At 51.3% G+C, this 16,418-nt stretch overlaps 4 protein-coding genes across 4 annotated transcripts; 3 read left to right on the top strand and 1 right to left on the bottom strand.

Annotated features, from left to right (window-relative positions):
- Positions 1-559: 559 nt before the first annotated feature.
- J4E82_007554 (uncharacterized protein) lies at positions 560-4,232 on the bottom strand (the record flags this gene model as incomplete). The annotated part of the gene is made up of 5 exons (XM_051733798.1): positions 560-700; positions 750-915; positions 966-1,588; positions 2,057-4,012; positions 4,062-4,232. 5 exons carry the CDS (start codon positions 4,230-4,232, stop codon positions 560-562), a joined length of 3,057 nt encoding a protein of 1,018 aa, XP_051586444.1.
- Positions 4,233-4,416: 184 nt separating this feature from the next.
- On the top strand, positions 4,417-6,148 carry J4E82_007553 (uncharacterized protein; the record flags this gene model as incomplete). Its single annotated transcript, XM_051733797.1, has 8 exons — positions 4,417-4,532; positions 4,581-4,867; positions 4,918-4,985; positions 5,033-5,140; positions 5,188-5,524; positions 5,574-5,714; positions 5,761-5,943; positions 5,991-6,148. The coding sequence occupies 8 exons, from the start codon at positions 4,417-4,419 to the stop codon at positions 6,146-6,148; spliced, it is 1,398 nt and encodes a 465-aa protein (XP_051586443.1).
- An 881-nt stretch (positions 6,149-7,029) lies between these two features.
- J4E82_007552 (uncharacterized protein) lies at positions 7,030-7,926 on the top strand (the record flags this gene model as incomplete). Its single annotated transcript, XM_051733796.1, has 2 exons — positions 7,030-7,618; positions 7,673-7,926. The coding sequence occupies 2 exons, from the start codon at positions 7,030-7,032 to the stop codon at positions 7,924-7,926; spliced, it is 843 nt and encodes a 280-aa protein (XP_051586442.1).
- Positions 7,927-11,596: 3,670 nt separating this feature from the next.
- Positions 11,597-13,318, top strand: J4E82_007551 (uncharacterized protein; the record flags this gene model as incomplete). The annotated part of the gene is made up of 4 exons (XM_051733795.1): positions 11,597-11,629; positions 11,682-11,909; positions 11,960-12,686; positions 12,741-13,318. The coding sequence occupies 4 exons, from the start codon at positions 11,597-11,599 to the stop codon at positions 13,316-13,318; spliced, it is 1,566 nt and encodes a 521-aa protein (XP_051586441.1).
- Between the last annotated feature and the right edge of the window lie 3,100 nt (positions 13,319-16,418).

Below are 16,418 nucleotides of genomic sequence, written 5' to 3'. Positions count from 1 at the left end.
AAGAGCAAAAAAGCGCGTGCAAACATGCAAAAAACGAGTCTTCTCAATAGTCTGCACAGTAACGGGAGGGTGCAGGTGGCCGAGTACAGCGTTATAACGGACTTGCACGGGGCAAGCAGGCCATCTGGTCAGTAAACAAACCTCCCATGTGCGCACGCGTTTTGTCTCGTGTGCGGGAAGGAGCCAATAAGCGAGCAGGGGAATCAAGGCATGACACCCCGCCATCCCACCCAGCTCCGCAGCACGCACGATAGCAAGTAGCCGTCTATGATCCTACGGCACATCACAGGTGCGTCAAGGCAGCTGTCACTCTGAATCTGAAGCAGTCATCATGGCCACCTAGAGGAATCTTGTCGTGGGGTCCAGGCAAGCTCGCCTGTCGATGCTGTCATCATTCTTGAATTGCCCCTCCATGTCTGTCCCTTGTAGTAGTAGTACCTATCACACCACTGCCTATGACTCTACAACTTATCTAGTGCATATCGGGCTGCAACGCAAAGACCACACCAACACTACTCCAGAGCAGCCTATCCCGTATATCCGTAATTCAAAAGGATCCTTAGACCTGAACTGTAGTCAAGATTGTCTCGATCTCGTCTACGGCAGGCTTTAAGCTCTTTGATGGTAGACTCCAATCATGGCGCTTCAATCCTCCCTCATGCGTCAAGTACCAGAGCGTCTCGGCGGCTGCAATTCGTACCTATACCACTGTCAGCATGAAAGCAACGTTGTTAACATGTTACTCGTACCTTTGGGAACGGATGTAAAAGCATGCTCACGACCTTGGAGAGAGTGTCGGTCCTTGTCAGTGTTATGTCTCCCAAGCCACGATACACGTCCAATGCGAGATGAAGCTTTTGCATGTGCGTAGACTTGAAGTGGGCCTTTTGAGTATAGGAAAGGAGAACTCGGAAGCTGGACTTGTTAGCTGATCTGCAGACATGATACGATAGACAAGCCCTTACTTGAAAGGCGTCGACTGCAGACGCTGCATAACCTGCATGTCGAACAAGAAGGATATCACCTCTAGTAGTGGAAGCAAAACCCTATCATTGGTGATGTTTTCCTTGAGGAGCGTCAGAAAGCAGTTTGCAAAGTCGGCCAAGGTAAACCGCGGATCGTCCGATAAGTCTTCGTTTGGAAGTATGGCAACAAAATCCAGCAAAGCTGCCCGCGAATTCTGCACAACAGACTCAGAGCCCATGCCCGCAGAACTCACAAATCCAACACAGATGGCGTCCCTGATCGAGGGGTCTATCGCTAATACACCTAGTGCGCTCAGGAAGTAAGCCTTGGAAGAGACATTGTGTATGACCTCATTGTTATTTTCTCTTTGCTGAAGAACTTGATAGGCGATCATGCGCATTTTGTCCAGCTTCTCCAGAGATAACCGAGTTACGTCGGCAAAGATGTCGTACTCGCGCTCGTTGCGTCTTCCGGTGAGTAAATCACATGTCCAAGCCAATTGGCCAGTTTTCAAGGCCTCAAGTCGAACAAGTGACCCGACATCTCCCCGCTCGGTGATGGTATAGTCATTCAATGCAATGTGCAAGGCGCTTGCAATCTGATCTTGTACATCTGAAGCAAGCTGAGCTGGTCGCGAAGTCTGACTGCTAAGCAAACAACCCAAGGCTCGCAATGCCACTGTTCGAGCCTCGATTGCTACAGCTGGAGTGCATCTGAACGTGAGTACCTTCACTATTCGTCGTTGAAGGAGTTGCTTTTCGGCATCAGCTGCTAAACTGATCAAACTACCATGTGTAGCCCCGAGAGCGATAGCATGTCCAGAACATCGCAGCCCATTGTAAGATGCCTCATTTTCCAATCGATCTAGCCACGATACTACTACTTCGACCGTTTTAAATCCAGGTGTCCCAATTAGTAGTGAAACTATTGCTGGAATAGCAGCAGCGATAGCATTCAAGACTGGCTCCTCATGACGAGCCAGACAAAGATTCAATAGGTCACAAACCTGAGTTGCTGGCAAGCTAGAAGGCCAGAGCTCACTGGGATACCCAAGAGTAAATCTTGCAATCGCTCCAATGAATGTGCATACTGATGATGCTGTGAACTGAGGCCGTAGCGCTGGTGATGTGAATGCTTTGTCTTCGAGCTTTAATTCGCTGGCGAACAATGTCCAGAGCTCCATCAAGGGCGCATGTGAGTTCTCATGTGCTCTCTTGGCGTGAGACAATCCTGCAGTGTCAATGAGAGCCGCAAGTGCAGTTACCAATCCTTGGCGCTCTTCAACCTCGCGAGGCCGCAATGCCGCAAGCTTTTTGCGGACTTGAATCGACATCTCTTGTACCACCACAGGAGGCCGAGCCTTGGATAGAGAGCCTATAGCGTCTGCTGCAAAGAGGCGTGAGTCAGAGTCCAACGACCCAGTTCCCCTCCAATCTAGCAGACCGCTGAAGAGAGCATCCCAGTACAGTGAATGCAACCCTCCCGCCTTGATAGCCACATCAGACATTGCTCGTTGACGGAGCCCGACAGCATGGAAGTCAACGATCTGTACGAGCGGTATGCCCTCTTCTATCGTGTTGGGGTGGCGACCGATGAGTTCCTGAAGCGCAGCTGATGATCCTCTTCTGATATTACCTGCTGGGTCAAGACATGCAGCCACAACCAACTCAATGGCCAACACTTGAGGGACGTGTAACGACTTGAGGTGCTCAGATGCTTTGATTGAAGCGGTCTCCACTGCCAGAAGGTCGGCTGTAGGGTAGCGGCGAGAGAGTGCCCAGATACCGAAGCAAGCCGCATCACGTACATTGGTACCAATAGATCCTCCAGTTGGTGAACGCTGCTCGAATCCGAGGGACAGCAGAAGGGCGTTGAGTACTTCCGACAAATGGCTGGTAGAGATCGCTTTGCGATAGAGTAATTGCGATAGCGTTAAGGTCAACCCGTGCCATCGAAGTGGGTTAACACCATTCAGATTCCGTCTGGAGCCCTGCCAGTAGATATTCTCTGTGAGAGAGGAAAGTATCGCTTCAACCACTTCGCTGGCCATGTCTGCATCCAATTTAAGGGTGATGATACTAAGCGCTTTGCTGGCACCATATCTGACCGGTGTATCGCCATCTGCAAGTGCTTCGAGAAGGTATTCGATGACCTCTTCCAATACCACTGTTGAGTCAAGCCCAGGAAGGACTGACGTTGCTTGGAGGCAATGTAGCACAGTGTTACGCAAACTCTTCACGACTAGTTTGCGCGCAACAGCTGACGATCTAACAAATGCAAGACTTTCTTGGTCCAGGATCTTTCTGCATGACAGATAGATGGCAGCGAGGAAAGGGCCTAGTTCCTCATTTGTAGCGGATGCTAGAAGACCGGATAAGAACGACAGTACACCAAGACACTGGTGTATATCGGTTCTCTCGCCGTTAATATCCGTGAAAAAGGATAGCGACCATTGCACCATGGCATCCAGTAAACCTAGCTTTTGCATGTCTGGTCGCACACACGTTCTCACTAAAAGACTTGCAGCGGCAGCCCTCTCCTTTGTAGGAGATCGAAGGCCTGACATACATACCGAGAGCACTCGGAGAGTCACGCCAGGCAATTCTGCCGGCAGCCTCAGCCCAACAGCTACTGGCGCTTCTGCAGAAACTTGCAGCCCAGACATAGACTCTAAGGGAAAGGGCGCTAAGAGTAGCTGTGAGAGCCACAACAGGAGCACATAGCGCTGTATCCATGGCTGAACCGCTAAAGGCTGTATGGAATCATCGTTCTCGGACCTGGGATCCTCGCTGGCCTCCAACTCCCTCAAAATTGGTTCGAGATAACGCGGCTCGTTGTTGAAGAATCCTTTGATGACCTTCTCGCCTCGAACCTTACAAAAGGTATTCAATACAGAGCATATGGCATGCGGAAGAGTGATAAAGCCTTGTGATGGCTCTTCTTTGGCGCTCACTGATATCGCTTCCAGATAGGCAGCAACTAGGGGAGGAATGAAGGTTTTCAGATGGGTGTCTAGGATCTGTGGATCCTCCTGAAATGGCTCGACCTAGTGGAGTTCAGCATCTTGCGATGAGATAACGATACAGAACTCATACCAAGCTGCATGCTTTGTGCATATCAGTTGCTCTGACATGTTGACGGAGGGGACCGAGGGTCGCGCCATGCTGTCGTTTTCGCAGCAGTCGTGGCAGTAGCCTCTCGAAGTCTGAAAGGAGCGATGCAGAAGCTCGCTGCAATTTCAGGTCGTCGTCCTCTCCGGCACTCATCGTGAGTCAGGGTGAAGTTGTGATTCAGTTTGCAGGTGACGATGGGTGCCTTGTCGCCCGAGTCATTTTCGGTCATCATGGGCAAGCACGACGCGTGGTCCTGAGTCAACCCCCGCGACGCGCTTTCACAACTTCTTCCACGAACAACGGCCGCGCAACTACGTCAGCCACAACAACACGCACAATGGCGGAAGACAACTACAGGGACTATCTTGTCGCGAGGGTAGTTACAGAACAAAAGCCTATCACCTACAGGCTGCTCAGCAGAGTACTCAAGACCAATGTCAATACAGCGAAGCGGTCAGTGCAGTCCGTGCAACTGTTCGAATGTGAGCTTACATGATGCAGGATGCTCTTCGAGTTCCATCAATATCAAAATGCGCGAAAACCGAATTCTGTCCACGCCACCTACCTTGTCGTCGGTACACCGAAACGGACTGAGAGGACCAATGGCGCCCCCGCAAGGAAAGTCGAAGACGCTGACAAGCGCAATCCGCCCACTATGAGCTCCAAGCCACATCTACAAGGGCCTGGAGACCCTGATTATATCAGTGACTCCGACGACGAAGAGACGCCCGCGCCTGAAGGTGTAAAAGAAACCCGGATTCTGCTGGTGCCAGAGACCGATTTGGAAAGTGCGTCTCGGTACATGATGACCGCGAGACTTCGCTGACGGCCTGCACAGAGACCCGATCAGAGCTTGAGGATGGATCCACGGCTCATATATACAGTCTGGAGGCTGGTGCGCTTAAGGTATGAGGCCCCCGTACACTTCAAGGCTTCTACTAAAGCAGGCACAGCTTAGCATTCTGTCTTTGTGCAACCACGAGGTTGTAGCAGAGTATACAGACGAGGATCCTCTGGAGCGATGGAGAGTGTATGGTTCAATACGAAACCAACACATCAAGGTATGAAAACTAGTCACATATACTTGGACACGCTAATTTGTTTGTAGAAAAGGACTGCAAAGTATGCCCCTTCTACTGCTTCATCCAAGCCCGCTACGAACCCCGTTACGATGCCTGTCACAAAAGCTGCAATAAGCCTAAGCATGAAAGGAAAGGAGAGCTCGACATCTACAAGGAGAGGAAGCGCATCTGAAGATAACACATCCGGTCGTTCAACACCACAACCCTCTGCCGGCTCCACTACACTCAAGAGGAGCGATTCAAAGTCCGGGGCGAAGAAAGACAAGGCAACGGGTGATTTGTTCAAATCCTTTGCAAAGGCTAAGCCAAAAGCGAAAGAAGCAGAGAAGTCGCAGGAGTCTACGCCGGCTCCGGTTGAAGATGGTGCGTAAACATGCCGTCTTTTCTGATTGTATACGACTAACTTGTCTAGAACCCATGCAAGGCATGTCCGAAGACGAAGGCGATCCCGATGACGAACCTGAAATCAAGATCGACGAGGAGAAGAATGAAGCAGCCCGCAAAGCTCGAGAAGAGCGAGCCGAAAGGCTACGCAAGATGATGGAAGACGATGGTAAGTCCTCGGAGCTGAGGTGGTTTTTGTCGTCTAACGTTCGTAGACGAGGAAATGCCCGATGCGCCAGCCACAGCAGATTCACAGCCAGAAGCCCCCTCTACAGCGGCCACGGATACAACTGAGCCAGCTGAGGGCGAAGCTACAGTTACCGTTACGAACGGTCGTAGACGCGGCCGAAGACGAGTGATGAAGAAGAAGAAGGTCAAGGACGAAGATGGCTATCTCGGTTAGTAGTCAAAGCGTCCGCAAAGCCTTCCAACTAATTGCGCACAGTAACTAAGGAAGAAGCCGTCTGGGAGTCCTTCTCCGAAGAGGAACCCACGACAAAGAAGGCCAAGCCAGCATCTGCCAAACCATCAAGCTCAGCGAAAGGAAAGAACGCAGGCAAGAAAGGACAGGGGAGCATTGCCAGTTTTTTCAAGAAAGCTTGAGATGTCCATAGACAGATACGCTTGCTAAGATATTTCCATGTATGTCACGATGAAGACGGGAATGTTCCTGAAGTTTCGTCTGGACAGTGCGAAAGTCGAGCATAGTGTAGTGTACAATCATTCAAGCTGTCCCCAGGCATTTCCAATGACAGATATTCCATTCATACCGGCCGAATGATTCGGCCGTTTTGCAACGGTAAATGCCCTGTAATTGATGCAGCAAACTCCTGCAAATCTCGCGAAGCGACGTTGCTCAGGTCGCCGACTTGGACGACTTCATACGCCCACCGTACCGGATGTAATGTTGTACACAGATCTTGACTTGTTGAACGGCTCCGTGGCGCTGTGATGTTATACGACACGGTTGGCTTAGTTCAAAGGGAAATCCTCCTCATTGACGTGCGTGCTATATCCGATTCGGATCCACCTAGTGTTGTCTTCGTGTATCATCCAGCTTGCTGGTCCCCTGCATGAGATTGTCTGTGTTCTGGAATCGCACTGTTGGTGATGACAGATTCGGTCCCTCCTCGGATGCCCCGCAGAACCGGGGAAGTATGTGCTTCGCCAACATCTACTTCTTCGTAATTTGTACAACCATAAAACCGTGTCAACATTCTAAGCTTCTCTACGAAAGGCGGGTTAAGAGCTGCACTGGCACTTGCACTAAGCCATACAGAGGCTACTGACCTCATTGAATCTGCACGATTTGGCAGGTACAGATCTGGTTGATGACGACATCATTCTTAGACAACATCAAATAGTCTGATGCTTCGCAACTCTTAACTGCTTCAAGCGCATCGCAATCAATCAATTGTTCTCTCACAATAGCAACCATAGCTTCACGCACAGCATCCCGTCGCCTTTCGCGATTCCTACGCACCATGTCTACTACAGCACCCTCCGCATCGGCCCTCCCGCCCGCGCCATGGAAGTCGCTGTTCAGCGAGCATATCTCCAAGATGAAGTCGCCCGAGTTTGTTCTCGGAACACTCGATTCAGCACCCAAGGGCTCACCCACCCCTTTCGTGCCACGCGTGCGATACTGCATCCACCGCGGCTTCTGGGCTGAGCTACCAGAGAACAAGCACAACGATGCGGAGCGCAACCCTCAAGTCTACCAGAGCGATTGTCCTACATTCACAACAGATGTTCGAATGGAGAAGGTGGGACAGATATTCGCAACGAGTGCCGGACACGCAGAGAGCAATGCTCAAATACAGGGTAGTGGTGGTGGAGGCCCTGTGGAGGCTGTTTACTGGAACGCTGATACTGGCACACAATGGAGAATCAAGGGAAGGGCATTCGTCATCGCCGACGATATCGAGGGTGATGAGGAGAGCAGTGGTGTGAGGACTGTCAAGAGCGAGGTGGGAAAGAGGATGAGAATTGTTGATGAGGGCAAGGAAGACCAGTTCAGTTGGCAGAGGGAGCTGACAGGATTCTTTGGCAACCAAAGTCCCGGCATCAAAGGTAGGAAATATTGCTGTGTTTGAAGCTCTGGAAGACTCTAACGCGAATTCACAGGCTCGTTCAAGAACCCCCCGCCTGGTCAGCCTACATCCAAACCTTTCGACGACAAGAACCTCGCACTTGGTTCCAAGGTAGATGACTTGAAGGACCCCGTTGCACGCAAGAATTTCCGCCTTGTGGTCATCGTACCAGACTCGGTGGAGCAGACCGATCTCAGCAACCCTGAAAAGGCACGGAGATTTAGATATACATTTGACGAGAGCGCAAAGGCCAACGCCGGATGGAGGACTGAGGAGCTATGGCCTTAGAAGCGCTGCGAATAGGTGTTTATGAGTACGCATGAACGGACAATCGAAAACAAATTGGCAACCGAATGTTCGAAACAATACCACAGAGTTCCCTGATGTTATTCGATTCCTTCGTAGGGCCGAGTGTATGCATTGTTGTTGTGTAACTCGTTTGTCGCAGCGACCCTTGCTCGCTGCACATGCATGGTTTCGATGCAGTCTTCCCCACAACGTGGCTCAGGTCGGCGACCACGACCGTGGCCCTTGTTGGTTTGAACAGTCGCCTAAAGGTTGCAAATTTGTTGAGCGTGCTTCAAATCGGAACGTGGGATTTTCTGGCTCAACATTAGTTCCATCGAACAAGCTGCTCGCTGCACATTTCTTCGTGTTCAAGTACGTTGGATCAGACTTGGACGCGAGTTTCGTGAGTCACAGCGTTCTGGTCTGACGACATCAGAAAAGCAGAGGTGCGAAACGAAACGTGTGTTGAGCAGGCCCCTTATCCGCATACTATTTCTGTCGCGTGGTTACCCCAACGGGAAATCGATGCGTAAAGAATCGTCGGCAGCCTAGGATGATCCCGGAACGCTAATCTAAATAATGCTACGTGTGTTAACGTTCACGCTACAGCTGTTTGTGTGGTAAACTTCGACAGTTGGAGATCCACTGGCATTGGTGCATATCAACAGGTCAGGTGCGCGCACCCGCCTTCCTAGGCTGGCATCGTTCGCGAGCACAGCAGGTCGGTCACTGGACTGTGCACAGCAAATCATCATCTTACACAGAAACAAGATTATGGAAAAAGTCTCCGTCACGTACGTGTACTGTGCGGACGATTGGATACGGACGGCATGGACGTCTGCATTCACTCCTTGGTCGTTTGAACTACCACTTTTGGTATGTTATTCGCAGGTTGAAAAGAACACAAAGGGCGCCACGGTTTCGATCCGGCTGAGGCGCTGCGGCACGGGTGTAGCTACGCCGCACTGGTGCTTATTGGGAGTAATAGCCGCCGGGCGGAAGTTCCATGCGCGCCATCGCCAAATCGATGAATGGGGGGTGAGCTGGCAACCGTTAGGCCGGCGGCGGGTGTAGGCGGTGATTCGAGCTGTCATCGCAACTGGAGGAGTGGAGCGAGCCGCGACATGGAGGGAGATCATGTGCAAAGCGCAAAGGACTAAGAAGCGATCCCCATGCGCGTCTAGCGGGTCACGACAAGTTCGGTATGTAGATGCGTTATCGTGGAGCCATGCGGAACACCATGACAATGGCATCGATCTTGTACTCGGTCGGCCATGTGGCAGCGCAACGACAAACTCCACCGTGCAATGCTCAGGAGTGAGGCAATTGAATCTTGTAATCTTGCGACTCGTCCCTAATAAGGCCGAGCGCCCTGTTCGATCACCGCCAAGGGTACGGAACCGTTGCTGCGGTACCCCATACCTGTTCAGAGCGGAGTATCTTCCTTGCACCTTGCACCCGCACCGATGCAAGTCCGTGTCTTTGCTTTCTGGCTGCCCCCTCTTTCTTCTTGATGCAATGCACTGCCGTGGATTTGTACCTCCGTCGTCCCACGCTGCATGTCGGTAGACAGGACAAAGTTCAGTCTGGCCCCGCTGATCGCATCTCATATCAGGCGCATTCCCCTGCTCGCCAGCCCGTCCCTCTCCATAAGTAATCGCTGATCGTCTGCCACTATTTCTCCGCCGACCGCTGGACGCGCAATTACCCCGACCATATCCTCTTTCCACTGCCACTCTGCACACCTGCCTCGTTGCTCGCTGGTCGACGCTCACATCGATATCGTAGCAGTTGCATGCAATCGTCCGTCTGCACCATTCCCTGCCACCATCACCCCTGCCGCCCTACGCCGGAACTCGGATCCTCGCCAACCAAGACGCCCGCCATGTCCGACATCGAGAAGTCGTTCACGTACCTCCAGGACAGCATACCGCAATGGCTTCAGGATATCGCCAGCGTTGAAGAGAAGGTCACGGCCATGCAGAATGACAACACAAAAGTGCCCATGTCACAGTCGCCATTCGGAAAGCGGAGGACAGACTCGACCGCGTCCATACGACCAGCACTAGATGCCATCGCCGAGGACGCAGCGCCTTCGAATGCAACCCCGACAGACCCTGTGGGCAGCCGCAAGCGCAAGTCCCTCTCCGTCTCATCCGGTCGCGTGTCAGGCCCCTCGCGCCATCGCCCTCGCACAATGGTCGTTGTGAGCTACGATGGAGATATGCAGAAGTCTTTCGAGCTGCTGGTGCGCGCAATAGGAACAGGGCGCAATTTGCTGAGGAAGGCCAAGATGGAGGCTCGGATGAACGAGATGGCTACTCAGGCAGAGTCGAGTGAAGAGGACGACGATGTCGACGACGATGATGATGATGAAGAGGTCGATCTATCCAAGATCAATTACCGAGCACGTATGTCATCACTACGCGCGAGGTCAGCAGCTAGGAGAAGCGGGCGGCTCGGTGTGAGCAGCGGAGTAAAGACACCTGCGGCGCTATTCGACACCTCTGATAAGACACTGGAACAAGCCCAAGAGTCGTGTGAAAGGGCAGCGCATCTTACACTACGCGACGGCGACTGCAGGAAAGAGTTGGAAGGAGTACGGAAGAACTTCGAGGCTATGCTAGAGATCGCAAGGGCCGAGGTTGAGAAGTGTAACGCACGCAAGTCACAACATCCACCTGAGCTGCAGGCACACGAGACCTCCGACACATCCATGTCATCCCTGGAACCCGAAACACTACATCGAAAAGACACACCACAAGCCGCACTGCCGTTACCTGAGTTAGGTGTCCAACCGAAGACGACGCTACCACAAGAATCCTCCAGTGCGCCTCAGCCCCTCAAAATCGTCGATATCGAGGTTGATGAAGAGGATGACGATGACGATTTCGTATTGCCGCCTGTCCGACTAACATCGCGACTCAACCGGCGAGACTAAACCTTCATGTCCCATTCATTCGTTACTTTTCCATGCGTTCAAGCGATTCTCGTCTCAGTCACTGCTTTTGGTACGGCGTTCTCATGGTACTAAGTGAGCAAGCGAGCCACTGTTTCTCACGTCATGCTGGGGATGAAAAAGGGGCAAAGGGTATCATATCCACATACATCATCAAGCAATTATTGTGCATCGGCGTCTTATAGCGAGATATTGTTGCTGCTATTGTTCAGCGGAGTCAACCTGACCTGAAGCTCTTTGTGCTTACAGTTGAGAGAGCAGTGTGTATTCGCTGATGTCTTTTGTGGTTTGTTTACATTATATTAATCACCGTCGTCACACGATCGAGGCCTTAAGTCACGTACTTCATTCTCATCTTGCTTGCATTATAGTTATTCGTTTAGCTGCGGGCTGTTCTCTCATTAAGCCGATATTTTTGACCTCGTGGTACATGATCAGTGCTTTCCGTTGTTGTCACTTCCTCGCTCCTGCCCAATGTTAAATGCGCACTTGAGGAAGGAACAAAAACGAAACGCAAGGTGCTCCACTCAATGCAACTGCCTTCTGATACTTAACGTTTCTGCACGCGCCTGATGCCCTTTACCGCTATACTCACACAAGCTCCACTCACCTTCTTTGACACGGCCCTACTATCGGTGGGCCTGAATGGCTTCTACGTAAGGGAATACAATCACTTCGTTTAAATTTTCTGCCTACTTAGAAGAGGCTCAAATGGCGGGTGGAAATGCTGTGCGAAGCAACGCTGTAAGTGAATCCTTTGTTTTCTACCTTCACTCTCATTACTAATGCGACGCAGGTGACTGCCCCAGAGAGAGCAAACATCGATGAAGGGCAAAAATATGCTTCGGACTCGCATCAGACTAATGAAAATCTCGAAGACAGCAGAGAATCCTCCGTCGTACCTGACGAGACTGTTGATCGATGTGGATCTAGTGATACTAAGGGCGCAGTCAACATCGAAAAAGTTGTCTTTCGGACCCCAGACGAGAACAGCGGAAATTTCCAAGAGCCCGTCAAGAGACCAGTAAGTCTATTCTCGTTCGACCCGAAGTAGAGATTGACTATGCTTCGCAGCATCTTCCTGAGGTTCCCAAGAAAGACCACGGCGCCAACCTTCCGTCTGATATCGACCTTGAGAACTTTGCCGATTTGAAGAAGTCAGATTTGACTCCACCTACCTCTACCATCTCCGTATCCTCATACGATCTGCGCAACAGAACGCAGAGCAAGCTAGTGTACGATGTCAAGTATCACCCCATGGACGATACCATCCGGCCTTCTCAAGCAGCGAAACGTCGTATAGCCCACGGAGAGGTGTCAATACTCGATTCTGATGATGCGAGTGATGCCTTCACCCTAACTGATACCGCAGCTAGCATTGGAGAGTCGAGCGATACGCGAAGCGAGGATTATGAGGAAGCGCCAATGCAAAGCAAGCAAGCCAAACGACGCAAGCAAACCAAGTTGCGGCCGTTGCCTGCTAAGGGCACAAGACGTTCCACACGTAAGGTCTCAAATCAGAAGACATCGTACAATATGGATATCCACCCTCAAGACAAGTACCTAGTCATATCCAGCGATGATGACGATAAGCAGACTCCAAGCAACAAGCGTAGGGAGATCACTCGTAAGCGTCCCAACGCCGACGATAGTTCTGTACCCGACATTAGAATGGCAAAGAAGCCCAGAGTTTCTTACCAGGATCGATCGCGCCGCACAGACCTTGGTACTTCTGATAGCCTAGACTTCAGTGGTGTGCCCATAATGCATAGTGTGGAGACTGGTGGAGCTACCAAGCACAGTACGTATATGCAGTTACAATATCCTCATGCGAGCTTCAACTGATCGTGTGCAGCCATTGATACTACGACGTTTTCACATTCTTCGCTTGTTAACAGTTTCCCTGACCATTGCATTCGGCGCCGGGAAGGTATGGACGTCTGGCACTACCCTCCCGGAAAGAGATACCTTAACCATGATCGGGATTATTGGCCCACTCTTCCAGATCAGGCGTTTGAGATCTTCCACGAGAAGCTCGAAGATCAGCTAGCACGCGAAGCTATGGAAGTATCACCACCCAATTACGAACATGACAACAAGGAAAACATGAGCAACGCAGGCCTTGAGCCGGGATCTGATGACTACGGTGGCATGTCTATCATGCCGTCTGCGCAGTATCTACAGTCAAGCGATGAGCAGCAGCTGGCAGATCATCGTGCCCTTGTCTCTGAAGCTCTTTATTCTGACACCGCTCCGCAGTCATATGGGCTGGATGGAAGTCATGGCACCTGCGAAGTACAGAAAGATGGCCCGGTAGAATACATGGATATCCTCATATCTGGTGGACACTTGCCCCCAGGTCCTGCACATGCTGAAGCACAAGCGGAGACCCAGGATTCGGTACTCGACTCCGACTCTGTAAGCGAAATCTGAGAGTCAGAGTTGTAGGCCTGTCAGCGCGCCACACACCAAGAGGTCGAGTCGGTCGCCTCATATGGTGTTTCTGTCAGCTGTATCGACTTGTTTCTTCAAGGATCAGCTCTAATTGCATTGTCATGCTTGCTGACAGCTGTATCGCTATATAGCTAAATGTACACTTGCAACTACCTTGTGTTCCATTTCTTATCCTCACCATATATACTATGCATTCCATAAGCCATTTCCGGCACACATCATATATGTATGACTGAAGCTTAGCTCACTTCGTGCTCATTGTCTGCAGGCATGGGAGGAGTGTGTAGTTACAAAGTACTGTGTTTTAACGTACAGCGGAGCACTGCACAAAGCCGGCCAGTTTCTTAACGTTTCGTAGTCAAGTTGTGTACATCCAGAATGCGATCTAAGTCTTTGGCAAAGAAGAACGTATAGAGCAGAGAAGACGTCCTCTAGTCAAATCTGGATACATGCTATATCCAGTATAGTTGATCGACCTTGATGGCATCGCCGATACAGTCCAGTATGCAGGACCAGAGAGACTCTCCATATGCCTTCTATGGTCTCGTATAGCGAAACAGATCGCCAACTAAGAAATACTATACGTATGTCTCCGTCTACGTCATGTTAGTACAGCACAAGCCAAAGTTTGTTATGGCGCCCGTTAGATACGAACGCTTGATGCTACTCGCCGATATCACATGCAAACTTGCTGCATTTCCCTGTACCGTCATAGAAGGTTGACAGCGTTCTGTATATGCCGTGTTCCGGTGACGGTGTTAGTGGGCTGTCTACAATGTCAGATCGGAGGTGATGGAATTCAGGCGTTTCAGCCTGTGTTGATCTCTCATTAGTAACATGCTTTTGGCATATAAATGAAATCCTCTCAAAAAGGACGCATGCTCTTACTTCTGCAGTTGCATAGTGCTTATGAGGAATATAATCTGTAATGGACGCCTCAGGTGCGCTGTTGCGGCGCAGCCGTGAAGTATTAGAAGATCTGCATGGAAGGACGACGTTGCAAGCTCAGGAACTACATCATGGGTCACCTTGCAGTGCTGATCGCATGTGGGAGAAATGTCATGCTGCAAATTATCTCCGCTCGTTCGGAGGTTTTCGTATGGCCGATCTCATCCATCCTCGAGCTCGTATGGGTTTTGCTCACCTAAACTCTAATTTTCCATGACGTTCTTCCACAATGAAGATCATCTTCGGCTTTGAATCACGATTCGATACGTTAGTCTGAACAGTCGTGTCCCGACAGTGTGTACCTCTTGCGTATGTAGGTCAGCCGAGCTCTGTACCAATTCATCATTGCAGTGTTCCAGACACATGATAGAGTCCCTGCATAGTGTACCTGCCCACGAGACTTGTATAAGTGACCTCGAAACTGCAGTACGCCGATACAGAACCAAAGTCCTGTCTACAATACGAAAGCGAAACGCGTCTTCTATATTTGACCGTCCGGGCGAGCCCGGACGCCCGGTTGCCAGGAATAAGCGATGGCGCGCTATTGCCAGCGGAGCGGCCGTCTAGTGTCGTTCTGGGTGCGATCTACGCCGCGGTCTAAGCGCAAGGCTGGCTGGAGACGATCTTGGTGTCGGTTATGGTGTTGGTGTTTTTGGGACGGAGGAGAGCGAATCTCGGATACACGGATAGCTTGAAGACGGCTGGCTGCCGCAAGTTCGCAAGATCGTCGTCGGGAGCGCTGGCGCAACTACACCATGATGCGTGCGGACCGCCAGACAACAGTGCTATCGTCTGTCCAACACCGATTATGTGAACTTTGCCACTTCTGCGCATAAATGCAGGTTGTAGCACGTGGGGACGCTTTACTTCCTTTTCGGGCATAGAGGATGTATGGCAACTGTGTTTAGCGAACTGGCTTAAGCCACGGAGGTTGATCTTGTCCCGTCACGACCCCACACCCCATCGTCTCTGACCAAAGGTCGATCAACACCACGATGCCGTACGCTGCCGGTGAAGCTGGCCGGATATCGTCATATCGTATCGTATTGCACGGAGTTATCTGCGATTTGGGTCTCAACCTCATTCCATGGTACGGACAGTCTCGTGGGACGATGTACTGCACCGCGACGTCGAGCGCGCGAATAGCTTGCTTGAATACGATGGCGCTTGAATAATTTGGCCTAGAAATTGTGGTCTCGAGGAATCTAGTCTGTCGTCCGATGTCATTGTAGGTTTCCATCTCCGCTGTTGCATGGCGGAGCGGCCGTTCTGTCAAGCAGAGTGTCATGCACGTTTCCTGTCGACCGCAGATGTGTTTCCAGTTCATCCTTGCTTCTCCCGCTCTCAGCCAAGTGGTAGCAGCGCAACGTCGCAAAGACCAATGGGAGGCCCTCCTCCTACCACAACCTTGAGCACATCTTTGCTTGGTCTTGCGCTTGCTGTCAGCCTTTTTGCACGCTTGTGCGCCCTGCAGCCATACTAAGCTCATCTGCCGACACGCAAGCTTTCTCATCTGGTTAGAATGGCGTTGCACGCATGGTGCTTCCTGGCAATCTATGACGGCAGGGCTAGACTTATGAGACCCTGCAGACTCAATTTGGAGGAGCTTATGGAAGATTGAGGCTTGTAAGTGGACGTGGAATTGGTGATGGCTACGTGTTGTCTCTGTTGTTGTCTATGCCAAATCTCACGTCCTCTGCTACTGAGCGTATAGCATGAAGAGATGCACACCGTTCATCGCGTTGATGACAACACTCACTGTCCCGCGAGCGGCTCAGTGTATTCTGGGCATACATTCTAGTCCCTCGTCTCGCCGATTCGAGCAAGCGTTTCAACTACTCTATTCCCAAAAGGGCCTTGACAGGGATCACACAGCCAGCCCTGCTCCAGCCAGGCACAGCCGCTTCCTCCTGCTACGGCGACTAAGACATCGTACGCCGCACACCGTCACTGAATCTCTGCTCTAGTCTACGATCACAATGGATGACGGCGGGTGTGGAGTGAGGGGCTTAGGCCTAGAAACAGTGGTCAGTCTTCGGCTGGCTACTCCGCCATCAGTCGTCTGATCACATCTAGCGTGCACCACACTGCGTCTGGGAATTGGATATAAGGTGTAGGTCCATTTCCCCAG

The sequence above is a fragment of the Alternaria postmessia genome, assembly GCF_024291825.1.
Source record: "Alternaria postmessia strain BMP 2775 chromosome Unknown scaffold_52, whole genome shotgun sequence".
Lineage (NCBI taxonomy): Eukaryota > Fungi > Ascomycota > Dothideomycetes > Pleosporales > Pleosporaceae > Alternaria > Alternaria postmessia.
The sequence above is the reverse complement of the archived record's forward strand: the minus strand, read 5'-3'. Positions and strand labels throughout refer to the sequence as shown.